This window comes from Gallus gallus, chromosome 5, assembly GCF_016699485.2.
Source record: "Gallus gallus isolate bGalGal1 chromosome 5, bGalGal1.mat.broiler.GRCg7b, whole genome shotgun sequence".
Taxonomy (NCBI): Eukaryota; Metazoa; Chordata; class Aves; order Galliformes; family Phasianidae; genus Gallus; species Gallus gallus.
In genome coordinates this window covers 30,716,005-30,734,054 of record NC_052536.1, presented here as the reverse complement: position 1 = coordinate 30,734,054, position 18,050 = coordinate 30,716,005, and the positions used below count along the sequence as shown (strand labels likewise).

Below are 18,050 nucleotides of genomic sequence, written 5' to 3'. Positions count from 1 at the left end.
TGCTCTTACCTAATTGTGTTAAAGAGCAGTGTTACCAGGAGAAAAGCAGTGAATACTGAGCAGAGCACAATAGAAGGAGATGGAAAATAGATACAAGAAGCTAGGTCTCCAGGGGCAGTATTTTCTATTTGCTGGGCTACAGACTCACAGCTGATAATGCAAGTTGTAATTAATATAAAAGCAGGAGACAATATGGGGAAAGCTTGTACTAGCAGGGCCACAGGAGATCATTCTGCTGCTATCCACTGTTTCTCATTTACACACACAGCTTTCCCTAGAAAACACAATTTTGCCAGTGTTTTTTCCCTTGGAAGTTAAAAAGAAAAAAAGAAAAAGAAAAAAAAGATCTAGCACCATAGTTGAATTTTGCTAAATCTAAAAAAGAACAGCAGAAAGGACAAGAGTCTCTTGGTATACAGAGCAAATCTGATGCATTACTCTTTAGTCAATGCTGCAGATCTGATGGAAACTGTAAGAGTTTTTTAATCGCTGCAGGATTTCTTGAACAGAGGTGTTGTAACAGAGAGATTTGATAGAGGACAACCTTCAGCCAAATTGCAATTGTTACTTTGCATGCCCAGAATTACCACTGGGCAAAGTCTGTCAAATTTTTTGAGAGTGTACGTAGTCCCTCTGGGGCTGATTCTGATCTCACAGTGTTTTTTATGGTGATATTAAAGACTCAATTAACCATAAGGAATTTGCTTCTTATTTGCAACTGGGAAGCCAGATCAATCAGGCCAGCTGATATCCATGTGAGTACGCTGAGCAGGATTTGGCTCACAGACGTTAACCAGCATTTGGAGTACACAGCCATGACGGGATCAGGGCCTTAAATTTTATCAGATGAAATGGACAAAACTATTTATCTCGTGTGAACAAATAAAGCATGACTTGCTTTCCTGAAAGAAACTGCAATAGCTGTAGGACTCTCTGGTAGCAAGGGTGGAATCGAAGGTCTGGAGGTTGCTTTTGCAAATTAATTTTTCAAACACAAACCTGAACAGAACTACTGACATGGGTGGCATTCTCCTCGCTAGATACAAGCCAAATCCTGCTCACCTTGTTCTTACAAGCAATGCCTGTAAACACAGTGGAATTACTGGTGTGACCGATACCACAAAAATCTGTCTCTGAGCACCACAGTGTATCAAAAGATGGCATGCTGTACCAGGTGTAAGAACCCCTATGCATACATGCATGTGCGTTTGTGTGTGTGCACGTCTGTGTGTGTTTCAGATGTACAGGATGATATCTTAAAGACTGCTGTGGAACGAGGCAAGAATAAACTCATTACATAAAGGAACTTTCAATAAGTAAATGAGCCGTGGAAAACTCTGATTGCGTATGTTTTTCTTAAAAGGCTGCTCCTGATATTACCAAGGTAGGTCTTCCTACAGGTGCGTATTCACTGTGATTTAATAACTAAATTGTATGTAAATTGCACGAGTGAAACAAGACAGAATGCAGTGTGTTCCATCAGATACTTCTGTACGTGTCTACATGTGTACAATTTTTAATTTTGACATTCTTGTCCCTTGGCTTCACGTTTGAGTAAAGTTGTCTAGAGGAATTTTTGACACTCCTAGAACGTGGCAACGCTCTTAAAACTATATGCTTTGTATTTTTCAGTTCAGATTGAAATCAGACATATAATCCACCTGTCAGTAAAGAAGTGAGACTTGAAAAATCAGGTTTTTGTTGTTTCTTTAATTGTCCTTCTACGTCGTTCTGTGTGGCTACACTTCATCTAGAATGATAGACAACTCAAACCAAAGAGGGAACACCGGCATCAAATAGATGGTGAAATACAATGTCATTTCAAATAGAGAGAACCCAAATTAAAATTAAAATATTCGATTGTGAGATGCCTGGTAACTTGTCTCAGCACTGCCCATCAAAAAGAGCAAATACACGATGTTCTCTACTGTCTCGGAAACTTCCTGATGCTCCTCGATCCTTCAGGATCAAGAGGCCTACAGTGACATCCTAAGTCCTAAACCACGCACTGAGAAATTTGGCTACGAAGAAAAGAGTTTGTCCTCTTTCTTTTTTGCTGTGAGCTCCTTGGTTTCCCTTCTGACCCGCTACAGACAGGAAGCGCACCTCTGGGGTCTGCTCAGCATTCCCACCCAGGTCCACCAGGTCTGCCTGCCTGAGGAGCGCAGCAACAGCCCAGCAGTGATTTCCTCAGTCAGACCCTACCAAAAGGTTTAATTATATGGCTGGAACTGATTTTTATTTTTTCTCGTCTGCAAGCAGACGTCAGAAATTTGCGCAGGCCATTCTTCAATAAGAAATGTGAAAGAAACACAAAATGTCTGTATGTCCAAAAGTACAAAATATACGTATCTCCTCATGTGAGAGCTGAAAGGTTTAATACTCAGACTAATATTTCTCTTCTACAGCTAAGGCATCAGATTTCTGACCTGTCAACAGTCCTTTTATAAAAAATGAGACGTATGTATATTTCTATCCATTTTTAATTATATTTTATGAATGATGATCTGTATATTATTACCTCTCAGCTGCAAATTGACTATAACTTATAAACAAATATCAAGAAGACTGAGGCCCGGATCTTGCTCCCATGAAAGCCAGGGGAAGGAGAGCCATAAATTTCTACAGGAAAATTTCTGGGCTTCAAAGTAGACTGCACTAAAGGAAGAATTGTATGGCATCAGGTGAGACCAGGTACAAAAGAAACGTAACCAAAGTACAGACTATAATTTATGCTGGGAAAAAAAAGTTTTTTAAATCCCCAAATTTTACAGGCTTCACTTTTTTCCAGATTTGAATAGCTGGAAAGAAAAGAAAAATGAGGTTTGTTGGCAATCTCAACAGATATTTTAGGCTGAACGCAGAATGCAGGATAGGGCCCAGCATGTTTATATTGAACAATAATAAATTGTCTGTGCTGGGAGACTTGACTCAAACTGCAGCTGGAAAGGTTTCTTTCCTTTTTTTCTTTCCTTACTGATCTGGTTCAGCCAGGGCATAGCTGTAATTACCTTCTTCCCATCTACAGCTAATACCTCAGAGCAATAAAAAAAATATGAGGGTGTTAAAAATTCAAACACTAATTATGGGCTGTTATATTTACTAAACACAGCAGAGTAATAACAAAAGTTTCAGCTTCTTGTGGCCAGAGCTGCACCATTTGATCTACCAAGTCCCCGGACCCCTTACACTTACTGTATTACATAACAGTTAATAGCGCACTAAAACAAAATTCGATGTACACATTTATTGCCAAACACATACAGCACAACCGCGTACAGATGTCTCCTCTTTCCAGCACAGGTAAACCTCTGAAGAGTTCATTGCTTTGTTGATTTTGCTTTTGGTTTCCAGCTAAGTTATATAAATAATACAGCAGCAGATTTTGAAAGGGGAAGCGCTGTATCTCAGCATCCCAGTTGAAGTGCTATGGTAAATATCGGCTAATCCCACCATTCTTTTTGTTACTTATGGCACATTTTCAGGTCTAGCCAAGGGACAAAAATGAGAGCTGCGTTAGGTGCCGGTTCCTCTCTGCCACTGTCACTGTTGCCAGCCCTTGCACGCACAGAAAACACACACGCAGGATGTAGCTTTATACCGCTTAATAAGAACAGAGGTGTATGGATTTTGGGGGTGTCAAACAGCTGTCACAAACTGTCACCTCCACAGGAGAGACGTTGGCACACAACAAATGCAACTACACTGCTTTTTGGCTATCATTATTCATAGCCAATCAGCGGAGCTGCTCCTGGTATTTCATGTGCAAATAAAACCATGAGGGGAAGACCCCTGGATCAGAATAGTGGGCCAATACATAAAACAGAGGAAACAACATGCTGTCTCTGTCCCTCTGAAGTGGCTCATCATCACCCCTGCACCAACTTTCACCAAATGAGATCTAGCCCGGAGCTATATATTAAATATGCATATCAAAGCAAATGAAAAAATAAACCTGGAGAGTCAAATTGGACAAATTTGCATGCTTGAACTATTACATTTTCAGGTAGATGCTCGCAAATGATAGCGTGCTTTTTGATAGTCCTGCATGTTTATATTAGCAATTTGAAAAGCTTTTCCTACTTTACGAATAAAAGATTTCTTCCTGCTGCAGCCTTGAAGAATGTAAACACCAAAGTGTAAACAAACAGTAGTTTGACCAGGCTGTAAAAGAGTGTTAAAGTTTTGTTGGGAAAACAAGCTCATATATTTAAAAAAAAAAAAAAATCCAATAAGGAGACACATTTCCCAAAACGCATGAATAAAATGTAACTATGTGATACAACTCTTCATTTCCCAGTTGGTGTTCTGGTTGCACAAATTATTGCTTCCTTTCAAAACAAATAGCAGGGGGCTAAAGTAAAAATGTTGTAGCTCAAATCTCCAGGAAATAAAAGGCTTTAAATTATAATACCCAATGAAGTGGTAAACCCTAACGGGTGTAAGATAAATGGGTTGTCATATTTATTTGAGTTTTCTTTTGGTCCACAAAAAATAAGAGGAGATTCTTCTTAGGGAAGATAATGGTTATCAAATTATCAAAATGCTAACCCCCTCCACCCCTGTCCTATCATTGTGTGCGAATTTAAATATTATAATGGAGCACTGCAAATTGGCTTGAGCATTCGCCATCTGCCAGAACCCTAAACAGGCTAGTTTATCTAATCTCCTCAATATAAACATAAGCATGCTCCATTTCTACACTTCCACTTGAAACACACTCTTGTAAAGAAACCGTACTGGAAAAACATGGACTTTTTTTTTTTTCTTCTTCTTCTTCTTCTTCTATTGCTCTGAATTATACACAATGACCCTATAGCTTTCAGGGTGCCACTCACTCTAATTTCTTTTCTCCTACTCCCCCGTAATACTTATGCACGCGCATTTAGGGTTGTAAAATGCCATAAAACAAATATTTTTGAAACGGTGTCATGCCTCATAGACTTTATTATCTACATGCGAGATAACTGACAAGCGGAGAAACTTTCAGGGACCGCTGTGTGTATATTTTTCCCCTCCAAATAATAGATTTCAAATGCACAGCATCACAGGAATCTTGTTCTGCAATGTTTACCTCACGCAAATGAGAAAATGAAAGCTAAGGCTTTCCAAAAATATTTCCAGGGCTCTGGAACTAAGCAATACCAGGAGAGGGGCATTTAAGAGAATTTATGATTATTTTATCTCTCGATCCAGCTTCGGTCCAGGTCTAATGCAATTACCAAACGCACACACAAACAACGTGTTTTCAAAGGAAACAAAAGCTCCTGGAAAGCTGCTTCTCCCCGGGCTGAGAGCTGCCCCGCTTAACGCGCAGGGAAATGAGGGCGGGCGCCTGTGCAGAGCATGGTTAACTTCACACCGGGTGTTAAATTAATATTTCAACCGCTAAAATATTAGACTGTATCATTTAGATTATGAGTTCAATTGAATCTAAAACTGCGTAAACCCCTTTCCCCCCTAGGGATGCGTTCCTATAAATAAACCAGAGTTCACACCCACTCTTTTTAACCAGAGCTCTCCACTCCCTCTCTGTGGCACCAGCTGCAATCTTTCCCTGCACATCCCGAGGTCTCTCTGCCTCTCCATGTTTCCGAGTGTCACCGGAGCTGCTCCCAAACCCGGAAAAACAAAGGCTCTCTGCTCACCACGCACACCAACTTCAGTCCTACACACGTAGCACGAATCCACCAACCTCGCAAGTGTTAAAATCAACCGCTAACCTACGGTTACTCCATCATCGTTCTCTCCAGCTTTCTGTAATACATTGTTAATAATTGCTTCATCAAGGTTACTGTCTTTTATTATGAAGATGCTTCAGGCGTTTGGCAATAAGTCCATATTCTGACAATAAGCTGCTCTAAAGCACAAGCATTGGAAACTCTCATATGCTAACCCCCTTCTTTAATGCGATGTAGTATTGCCAATAATTCTCATCACTTGTCATCCCCGCCAGAGGGGAGGGGGGAGGAGAGCAGCAAACTTTCTCCCTAACTTTCTTCTGTTTTCCTGTGTTGCTGCATCGACTGCAGAGTTGGCAAAGAGGGACAAAAAGCACCGAGCACCACACCGAGCACTTCGCTGCCTCCCCGGGTCGCCCGGACCAGCAAACTTTACCAACCACTGCAAACTCGCGGTTGGGAACAGAAGGAAAGTTTCGCGTTCTTACAACTTTACAGACCGAGAGGGAAAGCCTGAAGGTGGGATCCGAGCTCACTAAAGGTGGAAACAGTACCAACAGGCAACAACCACAAACACCGAAACCGGGGACCGGTCCTCTGAGCAAGTTAAAAGTCTCAGAAAGTGCCACGAAGAAATCAGAAGGACTTACATGGTCGGCTAAATTTGTGGAAGATCCTGAGAGTTCCTCGTGGTCTGACTTGGAGCTGCCATCCCTTTCATCGATAACGAGGTCTATTGGCATTTTTCCTTTCAAACAACTAATGTACCGATGGCAGAAGTTATCGCACAATTCGTGAACCTGAAAGCAGCAACAGGAGTGATAGCATCAGTAAGGGCAAGCTATCGGATTGCAACTCTTTTTGGGAGCAAGAACAACACTCCGGAGCTCCTCCACGAGTAACTCTAATTAAGGGGCACAATAGTTGAAGGCAAGGAAACAATAGAGAAATTGTTGCAGCGCATATTATTCTCCTGAGACTTGCCGCAGCAACAAGTTACACAGAGAGAGAGACAGTGTGCTCAGCCCGGTGTGCGGGGCAAACCCGATGTGCCGCTCCCGTAGCGGGGGGAGCCGCAGCCCGGCGGTACCTCCGGGCCGAGCCGGGCGACGAGCTCAGCACCGTGGGGCTCGGGTATGGCCCCGGCCGGGCCGGGGAAAGCTGGTGGGGCTATGGGAAAGGCGCTCCCGGCGCGGGCAACAGCCCCTCCCGCGCCGTGCAGGGCCCCCTGCCTCCTCCAAACATTTACTGCTCGTTTGGGGTTAATGCGCCTGGCGGAGCGGGAGGGAAGCGGGAGGGCTTGCGTTTCTCTTTTGGTTAAACATAGCGTTTCCGAGTCAGGAAAAGAGCTTCTGCCGAGAGAAGGGGTAAGGAGAATGTCAGGGGTTTAATAATGTATAGATTTAATGACTCGGTTGAAATTACACAGAACAAAAAAAATGCCTGGGCGGGCTGGGCATGGCTGCCGGTGTCACATGCTCCGGTGGCACAGGTTATGGTGTCACCCGGCGCTCCCCCACTCCCGGCAGTGTGTCCGCTCCGTCCCGGGCAGGGACGGCGGACGGCCTGCACCAACCCCGGCGCCTCTTACCTTCTCTAACTCCAGGAGGTGGAACCTTAGTACTTGTATTGCTTGGATCATCTGCAAGAGAGTTGGGAGCAGGGGTTAGGTGGGAGAGAGGAGCTCGGGGATGCGACCCCAAAGGAGCTGGGGGAGTTGTCAGGGCAGCGGTCATTCCCCTGGATCTCGACCCCTCCGTCACGCCTGAGCAATACGGATCAGCTTTACCCCGAGCACTCGGTTTCTATCAGATTGATTCGGGGTGCGGGGCTGGGCGTTTGTTCCCGAGGTCCCGGAGAAGCAAAGCCTCTTCCTCCGCTCTCGGAGGGGCCGCGGAGGGCCGAACACACGCTCGCACCCCCCCACCGCCCGGGGAAGAAAGGGGAGGGGGGAGATGAATAGTTTGGCATCTTCTTTACAAGAGGATTTAGGCACTTTGAATATTGAAATCGTTCACATTAGCAAAAGAATTAGGCTAGAAATCTCCAGCTCCCTCTTCTTAAGCAGTTATTTCCTTCGCTTTGGCTTCCCGTGGCTTCTAAGCCCGGCTTCGCTGCGCGTCAGGGCCGGAGCGTTCGCCCCGGCTCGCCCCGAGCGCGGCCCTCGGAACCCCTCGGGGAGGCGGGGAGCCCTCCCGGCCCGGCCGCCTCCTGTCCCGCTCGGTGGGCTCTGTCCGGGATTAGGGGCGGGCGGAGGGCGGCGGGCGCAGGGGTGAGGCCTTACCAAATTGTCCAACTCTGGGTTTGAAGAAAAAAGTGGTTTTTCAGCGCGGACCTACGAGAAGAAGGAAAAGCGGCGTGGGTTGCGGCTCCTTCCTCCAGCCCTGGGGATCCCCCCTTTGCAACCTCCCCCCGATCCTCATCCACGGCCCCTTCCACCGGGCACGGGGTGAGGACCCGGCCCGGAGGGCACCCGCCGCCCCATCCCGCCCCCACCGAGGGGGCCGGGGGCCAACCCCTCGCGGCTCGGGGGGCCCCGGGGGGAGCGGTGCCGGACCTGCTTGGCGAAGACGGCGATGTCCTCGTTGAAGGAGTCGGAGGAGCAGACGTCCCCGCCGGCCACACCGGGCTCCCGGGGCGTGCAGGTCGCCAGCTCGCACTTCTCAAAGACCAGGGCGAGGAGGGGAAACAGCGGGTGCCTACCGGGCAGTGGCACACAAAGGGCGGGAGGGGGGTGGGGGAGAGGGGGGAAGAAGAGCTCCGATCAACAAGTATTTTGGTAACGCACGGACACGCACGGACACGCGGCCACGCTCTGCAGACTCCCAATAACGCTTCGGGCAGCGAGGGGCAGAAGCGCATTTTGAAGTAAAAACGCGGTTTTTGCGGGTTTGGGGTTTTGTTTCTGTCGGCAACCGCGAACGCCCCAACGCATCCCCCGTGCAGCCTCCGCAGCCGCGGACAGAGTGCCCGGCCCAGCGCCTCGCTCCTCTCCCGGGAACCTCGCTCTCTGCACCGCGGTTTAAAATAACGCGAAACACGGAGCTCCCAGCCCTTCCCTCCAGCTATGACCCACAGGGCGCACCGCGGGCAGGCAAACTGCGAACCACTCGGAACGGGATTTTATTTTCGCAAGGGGCCTGCTAGAAGCACTGCACTGAAGTTCCCTGGCCTCGCAGCACCCGGGGCCAAACAGCGGTGTCCGAGCAGGGCGCGGGGAGGGGGCGGGGGGCGGCAGCGCTTAGCCAAATATTTTCCCATAGTTGGTGCAGTCAGGAAAAAATATCTGATCTGCGTGCTGAGCATGAGGAGGCGGCTGGTGTGCTCTCCTCTTTGGGTGCGAGCAAGGCCCACACTCCACCGCACACCCCACTCTCTCCTGCGGGATAAGTGGGGGGTTTCTCTCAAAAAGGGAGCACTCGGTGCCCCCCGGCAGCGCACGAGGCCGCACTGCTCTTCCTCCCCGCACCCTTTCTCTGCTCCACACAGAGCTCCACGCTGCCTCCAATGCTCACTGCTCCCTTCTCGGGGAAGAACAGCTCGTGGGCAGCGAATCCCTCTCGTTTTGCCCGTGCTCGGAGCAGCCCTTTATTTACAGCACGGTATTGTGGCACTGAGCAAAGCACCAACACTACGCTTCTTCCACCCAAACTCAGCACACCGCGAGCCTGAAGTGCTGCCCGGGCCTTCGGAGCGAGACAAAAAAAAACTCACAAAAAAAAAAAAAAAAGAGAGAAAGAGAAAGAAAGAAAGAAAAGAAAAGGAGAAAGAAAAAGCAAAGGAGGGGGCAAAAAAAAAAAAAAAAAAAAAAAAAACAACCAGGGCAGCACCCCCGGGGCCTTCCCTGCGCGGTGCCCCGCAGCCGCCTCCCGGGGCGCTGCCACCGCAGCCGGGCCCCGGCCCCGCGCCCCCCTCCGCGCCCCTCCGGCCCCCGGGCGCTCCCTCGGCGCCGCCCCGCGCTGCCCTCCCGCTGCCGGCCCGGGCCCGGCTGTGCCTACCCGTAGATCGCATCCTTGTCCCGCTTCAGAGCGTCGTTGACAGCGGAGCCCATGCTGGCCGGCATGACGTTGGGGTGCGGGGCGTGGGCGCCGTAGTGCTGTCCGGCGTGTAGCGGCGGCCCATGGTTGAGGTGGTGCACCGGGGGGATCGGCCGGGGGGCGTGCGGGTCCCCGTACATGGACGCCGGCACCCCTACGCCGTCCATCCCGCCGTAGTGGGGCAGCTCATCGTACTGTCAGCGCGGGCCGGAAGAAAGAGAGAGGGAGAAAGAGGGGAAGGGGGGGGGGGGCGGGGGGGGAGAATAAAAAAACAAACAAACAACAACAACAAAAGTCAGAAGAGAGTGGAGCGCCCGGCCAGGCGCCAGCAGAGCACAACAACCCAGGAACAGCCGCAACGGAGAGAAGGGAACGTGCGGAGGGATCGGCCCGGAGCGGAGCCGGGGGGGCTGAGCGGAGCGCGGAGTGAGAGAAGGAGAGAGAGGGGAGAGCGCTGGGGCGCGGGGTGCGGGGCCGCCCGCGGCGGGGGCAGCCCAGCCGGGTCGCGGGGAAGGAAGGAAGCGAGGGGAGAAGCCGGAGCCGCTCCGCGTTAGGAAGGAAGGAGAAAAAAACCCGATCTGAAGGAATAAAGGAGCAGAATCCGAAGCGGCTCGAGAAATAAATCAGCGCCGGGAAGGGGGAGAGAGCAGAGGTAGGGTGCATCGGAGGGGGGCGGGAGGTAAAGGGGGAAATAATCGGAAAGTTACCAGAAACATTATTTAGCAGCAATTCCCCTCGTCTTGTCAAAGCCAGAGACCAAAAAAAAAAAAAAAAAAAAAAAAAAAAAAAGGCAGCAGCGGCTCTATATGCACACATATATCCACGCCCGTATATGTGCACACCCGGCAGCAGCGCTTCCCGAGGCGGCTCCCTGCGAGCCGGGAGCGGAGCGGCGCTGCGGGGAACGGCTGCGACGAGCGAGCGTGGAACAACCGCGAGGAGAGGCACACTCACAGCACTCACGCACACGCACGGCAAGCGCGGGGATCACCCGGGCTCTGCTGGCTAACAGGGGCCGCCATCAGCAGCAGCACCGGCGGAGAGCAAATCGGACAGGCCCCTCTTAGGGAGGATTTATCTATAGGTAAGGGTTGGAGATTTAAACCTACCCTTTGCGCCATCAGTCTGCGCTCCAATAAACTCCTGGATGTGCCGTATATTTAATATCCCAGTGTCCCAGTCCAGCAAAGAAAGTGATTTAGAGTGAAGAAGAGTCTTTTTTTTTTTTTTTTTTTTTTTTTTTTTTTTTTTTTTTTGCCACCCACTTACAGACTTCTCCTATCCTCCGGTACGGGGAAACACCACCACCACCACCACCGGCAACGAGAACGCACAAAAAACAGCCAGCGAGCACGATGAGTTTCTGTGTGTTTCTTCTTTTTTCTCTCTCTTTCCTTTTTCTTTCTCTCTCTCTTTTTCCTTTTTTCTTTCTCTACGGACCACCACCACCACCACCACCACAAAAAAAAAAAAAAAAAAAAAAAAAAAAAAAAAAAAAAGAAGCACACACACACGGTCAAGCCCCCACCGTGCGGGTTACGATCGGCCCGTCAGCAGCCCACATGGAACCGAACTGTCGTGTCTCATGGCTTTTTGCCACTCCAGCTGTCAATCAAAGCCAGGGAATGTCAAGGTAGTGAATGAGTGATGGCTGATGATGATGAAGAAGAGAGGAGGAATCTTTTTAACCCCGGTTCCTTCTTCCAGTAACTCCGCGCTCGGGTTTTTGCCTTTTAGGATCGCTACAGGGTCGGTTTTTTTTTTTTTTTTTTTTTTTTTTTTTAAGTACTGTGAAGGGGGGTGGGGAAAGATGCGAAGAAAAATGGAATAGTTTGCAAAGCGCGGACTGCCCCCTCTCTCCGTTTTTCCCGGTAGGTATTTTGTCTCCCTCTCTCCCCGCGCTCGGAGATGAGCGAGTGTCAGTGAGTGCTGGCAGGTTGGCTGCCGGCTGCCTTATAGAAGAGGCTCAGTTTTGCAGCGCTGATCGGCGGGAGAATGAAGTGACGGAACCCGGAAGTGGCGGTGGCCATAGCCAGTCCTGCAGCGCGGCGGCGGCGGCGGCGGCGGCGGCGGCGGCGGGGAGCGGCGGCGGCGGGCGCGGGGCGCGGCGGCGGCGGCGGCGGCGGCGACGGCGACGACGACGACGGGGAGCGGCTGCGGGGAGCGGCGGGCGCGGGGTGGCCCCGGCCGGCGGAGCGCCGCGGATGGCAGCGCCCGGCGGGGCGGCTGCAGCGCCGCGCGGGGGGAGCCGCGCACAGCCCCTGCCCCGAGCGAGGCAGCGCGTGTAGGAAGGAGAGAGCGTGCGAGAGGGAGGGAGGGAGCGGGGAGGGAGGGAGCGAGGGAGGGAGGGAGGGAGGGAGGCAGGGGAGGAAGGACGGGGAGAGCGCGTGTGTGCGAGAGGGGGGAGAGGCAGGGGAAAACTGCGGAGAGCGAGAAGAAAAGTGCGATAGGAGCCCGGCCCCGGGTTGGTTTGCGCTAGATTCTTTTAGCACCGAAATACCTTCCGATGAACCGCGATGCTCAGGCTCTGATTTACGCGCTGCATTATTTATGGGGCTCTCCGGCTCCCGCCGCCGCCGCGAGGGGTGCGCAGGGGGCGCGGGGCTGCGCTGCGGGAGGCGGCGGGCGTGGAGGGGCGGGGGGGAGGGCGTCCCGCGCGGGCGCTGAGCGCGGCTACGAACGAACGGTCCGGGCACGGGGAGAGCGCGTTGGGCACCGCTCCGCGTGGGGTGATCGCAACTCTCGAGAGCTGAGGATGGATCGGGAGGGGGAGGGAGCGGGGGGAAGGGGAATCCCTTTCTGGGCTGCCAACGGAGCGTGGGAGAGGGGCTCGGAACGGAGGTCGGCCCGGCTCTGCCGGGAGAGACCCAGATGTGCCGCGGCCGCTGTACGCGTTCCCTCCGAGCGGAGCCGGCGGGCAGCGGCGGACTCGCGTGGGCGCGTCCGTGGACTTTGCCGTACCTCGACGGGATGCGCGCCGGGGTGTGAGCCCGGTAATGCCTCTAACGGGAGCGCTAATTACAGGAGGACGGTTTGGCAAATGAAGTGAGAGGATGCACCCCCAGCCCCGAGCACCAGATGAACTTTTCCAAACACACGCGCACACACGCGGTAATTTTGGTATGCTCCCTCGGCCAATCGCCGCGCTCAGCCCGAGCATGCCTTACCCTAGCGCAGTCAATTACCGGCGCTCCCCGGGCTCATCAATCACGGGGCGCCTCCAGTGAGGGGAGGAGCGAGCCTCCGACTATCGATCGCTGCAGTTTTGTCCTCCCCAGCCCCCAGCCTCGTTCACGGTCCCCTGCACATAAAATCTAAACCAGACTATCCCGTTAATAGCGGGATTTATCAATGATTGTGTACCCGGTGGTGAATGTGGCCTCGTACATAGGTGGCTTTTAGAAATACACGGCAGGAAAAAAAAAAAATAAGAATGATGTGATTTGTTCGGGTAGGGGTTGGCGTGTTTTGCGTTGCTTTTCAGGATGAGAGTGATGATTTTAACTTTTTTTGTTTTTTTTTTTAACTTTAAGAAAATGACTCAGGGGCAGTTGCAGATATTTGGCCTGATTTTAATAGGAGCGGGGAATGAGCTCCAGAGGTCAATAAAGCCCTCCAAAATGATGAATGATTGAGTACCTGTGATGATGATAGTGATTACCGGAGCAATTAAACAGTTTGATTAAATGAGCCATCATAACAATGATGTCTGCGGGAAATCAGCCCTCACATATAAAGAAAGATAGCGTGGGGCTGACGGACGCCAGTGGGCATCCCCCGAGCTCCGGCAGCACCCGGCCCGGCGGCTGCGGGCTGGAGAAGGGGAGAAGCGGCCCCGGTGTCGGCCCCGGTGTCGGCCGGAGCTGCCCTCGTTCGCGGCCCGGAGCCGGGCACGACCCCGCGGTGCTTTTCTGAGAGGATCTCCTCCGAGATTAGAGCTAAATCCTAAGAGCAACCGAATGGCTGCGCCTGGCTTTCCCGGGACTGGGAGGAGAGGTGAGTAGAAAGCCCTCAGTGTGCAGATCTCTTTCGAGCAGTGGTGAAGTCGATGCGTTTCGCAGGGAAAAGAGGGGACGCTCGTGCAGTATTTTATACTCCGTCGTATAAATCGGGAACGTAATTCAGGATATTCATGGTAATGAATGCTCGGCTAATCCTTTGGGTGCGCGGAGACCTACAGAGCAGGAGGTTATGCAAATCTTTTCCTACTTTTACAGCTGTACGTTTCGAACAGATTTTTGAGAGATCTGCTCAGCGGTGAATGCTATTTGTTTTCTTGCGATTATTTTTTTCTTCTCTCTTCCCCCCACCCCCCAACCCCCCTACCCCGCCACAAGGATGCCCGAGTTCCAAACTCCCGAGGCGTCCCTTCATGGCGACGCAGCCCATGCGGGAACCTCAGGGACGCGTTGTAAATATTTGCAGCTCCCAAACGGATTTTGCAGCCGTGCCCCCTGCTGTGCCCGAGCGCGCCTCGCTCCGAGAGGGTCAGTGGCACCGAGAGGGGCTCTGTCTCTGTGCCGCGGCCGTGCAACGGTAATCCGGTCCCGCTGAGGGCTCCGTGTGTTTGCTCAGAGCTCAGACTGGGAGAGAACTTCACCACTCTTCTTCTCAAAGAGAAGTTTTTTTACACGACTTTGCTCCCATAGCAGAAGGCACGTCATTGTTTAGGATATCATTTTAGACTCGCTTTTATTTTTCATTTTTTTATTTTTTAATAATTCTGTTTTTCACAGGAGCTCCTTTAAGTCCGAATCTTCAGAGCAGAGAATTGTTAGCCAGCAATCTATAATCCAAGCTGGGAAGAAAAAAAAAAAAAAAAAAAAGAAAGAAAGAAAGGAAAGAAAGAAAGAAAGAAAAAAAGCAGCCAAAGAATTTTTTTTTTAGCAGCGTTCTGTGCTGCTCCTTTCATTTGCTCAGTTTGGCTTTTATTTTTAATTCCCCAAACCAACGACCCCCCCCGCGCTGCCTCGCCCCGCTGTGCGGGTGGGACAGGGACCAACTTTTAAAAATGATTTTTAACTTGAGAGAAAGTGAAATTTCATCTGGCAAACGAGGGGGGGGGGGGGGGGGGGCTTTCACGTTCCTCTTGTGTCTTTTTTTTTTCTCCTTGAAAAGAGTCGAAGCCTTTTTCCTCCTCACTATCCCAGTGGATTAAGGCACGCAGAGAACGCGGTTATAAAGCGCTACAGTTTGACCATTAAAAGAGAATGTCAGTGCAGCGCCCTTCAGTGAAAGTACGCAGCTCTAACAAAGATGCTTTTGGGAGCTCGGAGGGAAATGGGATCCGTGCACCCGGGGCTGGGGGGCTTCTACGTCCTTAGGTCATTTTTAATTTACTTTTTAATTATTATTGTTATTATTTTTATTTTCAGCGTTGCGCCGTATTTCTTGTAAAACACGGCCATTCGGGAAAATTCAATTGGCCAATTTCCATTTCTCGTGCATCACTTTCAGGGCAGAGGCTGATCCCAGGACAAGTGTGAGTGGTGAGGAGGTGCGGTGCGTGCTGGGCTTTTTTTTTTATTATCGTTTTTTGGGTTTTCTGTTTTTTGTTTTTCTTTTTAGATCGGCCCCAAAGCCCAAAGAGAAATGAGGTGTCCGGTGTGGAAGTGCATCTCAGTCAACAGCCAGCTCCTTTGGCCGGGGCTGGAAATGGTTTTAACAGGCGGTAAAATTTCATCTTGTGGTGTCAAATTGGGGTCAGTTTGGGGTTAGCGCTCTCAGTGTCCGAGAAGGAGCTGTCCAGCTGTGTGGGGATTCATTAAGGGCAAAAGATCCGTTTCAAGAAAAACAATACAAAGACAATCAGAGAGCTAAAGATCCTCTTCAAATCGCATTTTACAAGTGCACCAGAACAAATATGGACGCTGAAACCTATTCCCTTCAAACTCCCAAATCGGCTTCTTAGCCCTCGGAGGGAGGGAAAATCCGCTGCAGCCCGGCCGGGTCTGCTTCCAATCACCGCCCCGAGGTGCGCCGGGCCCCGCGCCGCCCTCGCCCGCTCCCCTCTCCCCTTCGGCGCAGCGCTGCGGAGCGATGGCACCACAACAGGTAACATCCCGGAATGCGTCCCCCGGTGTGTCTGAGCCACTGCTGTGCGTGTGCCCGTGGGCGTGCAGCGGGAGCTTCCATGCGAATAGAAAGTTTGTTTTCGAGGGGACAGACCGTGCTTGTATGAAACCCGCTCGCATCCTTCGCAAATGTCCCGCAGCCCTCTCAAGCAGCGCTGTGCTCCGATAGATAACGTGGAGTGGATGTGCTGTGCGGTTCCCAGCATCTGTGGGAAGCACCTATTGCTAATCTGGTTTATTAAATTCGCGTGGTTTAAATCCTCTTAGCGCCCCTACATCTGTTAGAACAATTGACGCCTTGCTGCAGGGACAAATAACTCCGGCCATAATCTCGTTTGTAACTTTATTCAGTGTTTGTTTGTTTGTGCGCGGAGTTCGAGTATTTGGGGGCGATGCCATTGTATTCGGGAATATACCGTACAGCCAGAGCCGGAATGGATGGGCTGAGGGCAGAGCAGAGCGGAATGAGTAATTCCGAATATTGGAAGTGGCATTTTATCCCGAACCACCGTTCTAGGAGACGTGTCAGAGTTAATGAAGAAAGCAATCCACGTGTTAATGCGTCTCCGGGCTTACAGCGTAACCGGGATCCTGTGCAAAATCCACGGGATTTGTTCTTTCTGATTCTCTCCCAAGACAACGCGTGGGGTGCAGATAGTACCTCTGCGGTTTTGGAGTCAGGATTATTCCCCAGCTCAGACTCCCACCTCCGAAATCGCCCTTTGCACCCTCTCCCCCCCCCCCCGTGGGCTCGACTCTTAGGGCCACTCCTGTCTCTCTCAGCCCACCTCGGCCCCCCGACCCCCCTTCCCGGGCTCCGGCGGCCGCCCGGCTCCCAGGTTCCGTCCCGACCGCCCCGGCGGAACGCCGCACGTCTGAGCTCCGCGGATCGTCGGATTCACGGAGCTCCTCACCCCGACCCCCCGCCTGCCCGCCGCGCTCTCCTCTTTGCAGCGACCTATTCTTTTGAGAAAACCTTTGCAGCCCAGAAAGTCAATGGTAGCCCATCGCGGTGAACTTTTCCTGACCTCGGCTGCGGTATGGCTGCGGTCTTTGGGAGCTGGATTAGGAGGAGGTTCATTGCTTACCTGTTAACTTCCCTTTCAACTCTTGCTTCCACCCCTCCCCCTCTTTTTACAAAACCCCGACGCAACCTCCTCTCTCCGGGAGCGAAGCGGCTCCTCACCCTCTCCCGAGCCCTCACGGTCCCCCCGGGAGGCCGAGACCTGCCCGGGCCCCGTGGGCCGCCCCCCCAGGCCGTGTCCCCGCGGCCGCGGCGCGGCGGTGCCATCGGCGGCCCTCTAGCGCTATCTGGCGGGGCTCCAGCGCGCTCCCGCCGCGCCGCGCAGCCCTCGCAGGGCCCGCAGCCCGGCGCCTGCGGCGCGGAGCCCGCAGCGGGGCCGAGGCGCAGAACTCTCTCGCGTGGCCGTGGGCGCTCGCCCGACGCGCCCCTGCCCGCAGCTCCGCACGGCGGCCGCGGCGAGAAGGGGAGCCCTTAGGCCTCCCCCCGCTCCGTGTCCGAGGGACTGAACCCACGCGTGGGTGCGTGGGAAGCACCAGCGTGAAGTGAGTGGCGTGATGTGTACGCCGTGGGCTGGCTGGGGTGTGCAGGGAAGTCTGTGTGCAGCTCTGTGCGTATTTCCAACGTAAACCAGAGGGACTAAAATACCTGTCTGGGCTGCCCAGTGAGGCCGCTTCTGCCAGGGTAGTTCAAAATCTAGTTTGCATTTCTTCGAAGGAGCCCAGAACACAAATAAATAAATAAATATAATCCCTCTTTGCACTGTGATACCGTAACGGAAAGGACAGCGAGGGCAAGCTTGTCAGTGTAGCGCAACATCAGAGCAGCTGAGGAGCTCCCAACTCCGCTAGGCTCTGCTCTCGCTCACTCAGAACACTCGCTGCTGTTCCCCAGTTGCCCTTGGCACTTCAGAAGAGGACCGCTCGCGTTTGACGCCGGAGCTCTCCGTCCGGGAGAGAACAATGTGCTCCCACCGCCTCTGGAGCTCTGCGGCTGCCCCCGCACACGCGGTGGCTCCGGCGCGGAGCGCCCCGCTCGGAAGGAGCCGCTCGGGCCATTGTCTGAAGTGGGTTTCAGCCCATGGAGAAAAGGGGGAAAAAATCTCAGCAGCCCGGCTTGGTGTTGCACGGGGAATGAGCTGACAAAATATTATAGTATGTTTCCTCGAAATGCGTGCTGAGAGGAGAGAACTGTGGTGTGCTCCTGAGAGAGAGGTGGTGGTGTTCTTTTTCCTTCT

The 18,050-nt window shown here is 52.1% G+C and overlaps 1 protein-coding gene and 1 long non-coding RNA gene across 22 annotated transcripts in view; one reads left to right on the top strand and one right to left on the bottom strand.

The window, feature by feature from the left end:
* MEIS2 (Meis homeobox 2) overlaps nt 1-13,002 on the bottom strand; it is a 170,930-nt gene extending 157,928 nt beyond the window's left edge. For 6 of the 21 annotated variants that reach the window (NM_001397976.1, NM_001397978.1, XM_046941379.1 and 3 more), the window contains exons 1-6: nt 12,219-12,331; nt 9,680-9,912; nt 8,239-8,380; nt 7,966-8,016; nt 7,273-7,323; nt 6,332-6,481 (exon numbers count right to left, since the gene is read on the bottom strand). In NM_001397976.1, the coding sequence (NP_001384905.1) occupies nt 6,332-6,481; nt 7,273-7,323; nt 7,966-8,016; nt 8,239-8,380; nt 9,680-9,912; nt 12,219-12,263 (672 nt within the window). In that variant the 5' untranslated portion in view covers nt 12,264-12,331. Of the gene's footprint in view, nt 1-6,331; nt 6,482-7,272; nt 7,324-7,965; nt 8,017-8,238; nt 8,381-9,679; nt 9,913-10,425; nt 10,464-10,827; nt 11,180-12,218; nt 12,332-12,679; nt 12,771-12,903 lie in introns of those variants that run through there. The other 15 variants (NM_001397972.1, NM_204803.2, NM_001397970.1 and 12 more) reach the window with 7 other exon arrangements.
* Nucleotides 10,016-11,125, top strand: LOC112532577. The gene is made up of 3 exons (XR_003075508.3): nt 10,016-10,370; nt 10,568-10,802; nt 10,990-11,125. It is a non-coding gene; the product is annotated as an uncharacterized LOC112532577 (long non-coding RNA).
* Nucleotides 13,003-18,050: the final 5,048 nt, after the last annotated feature.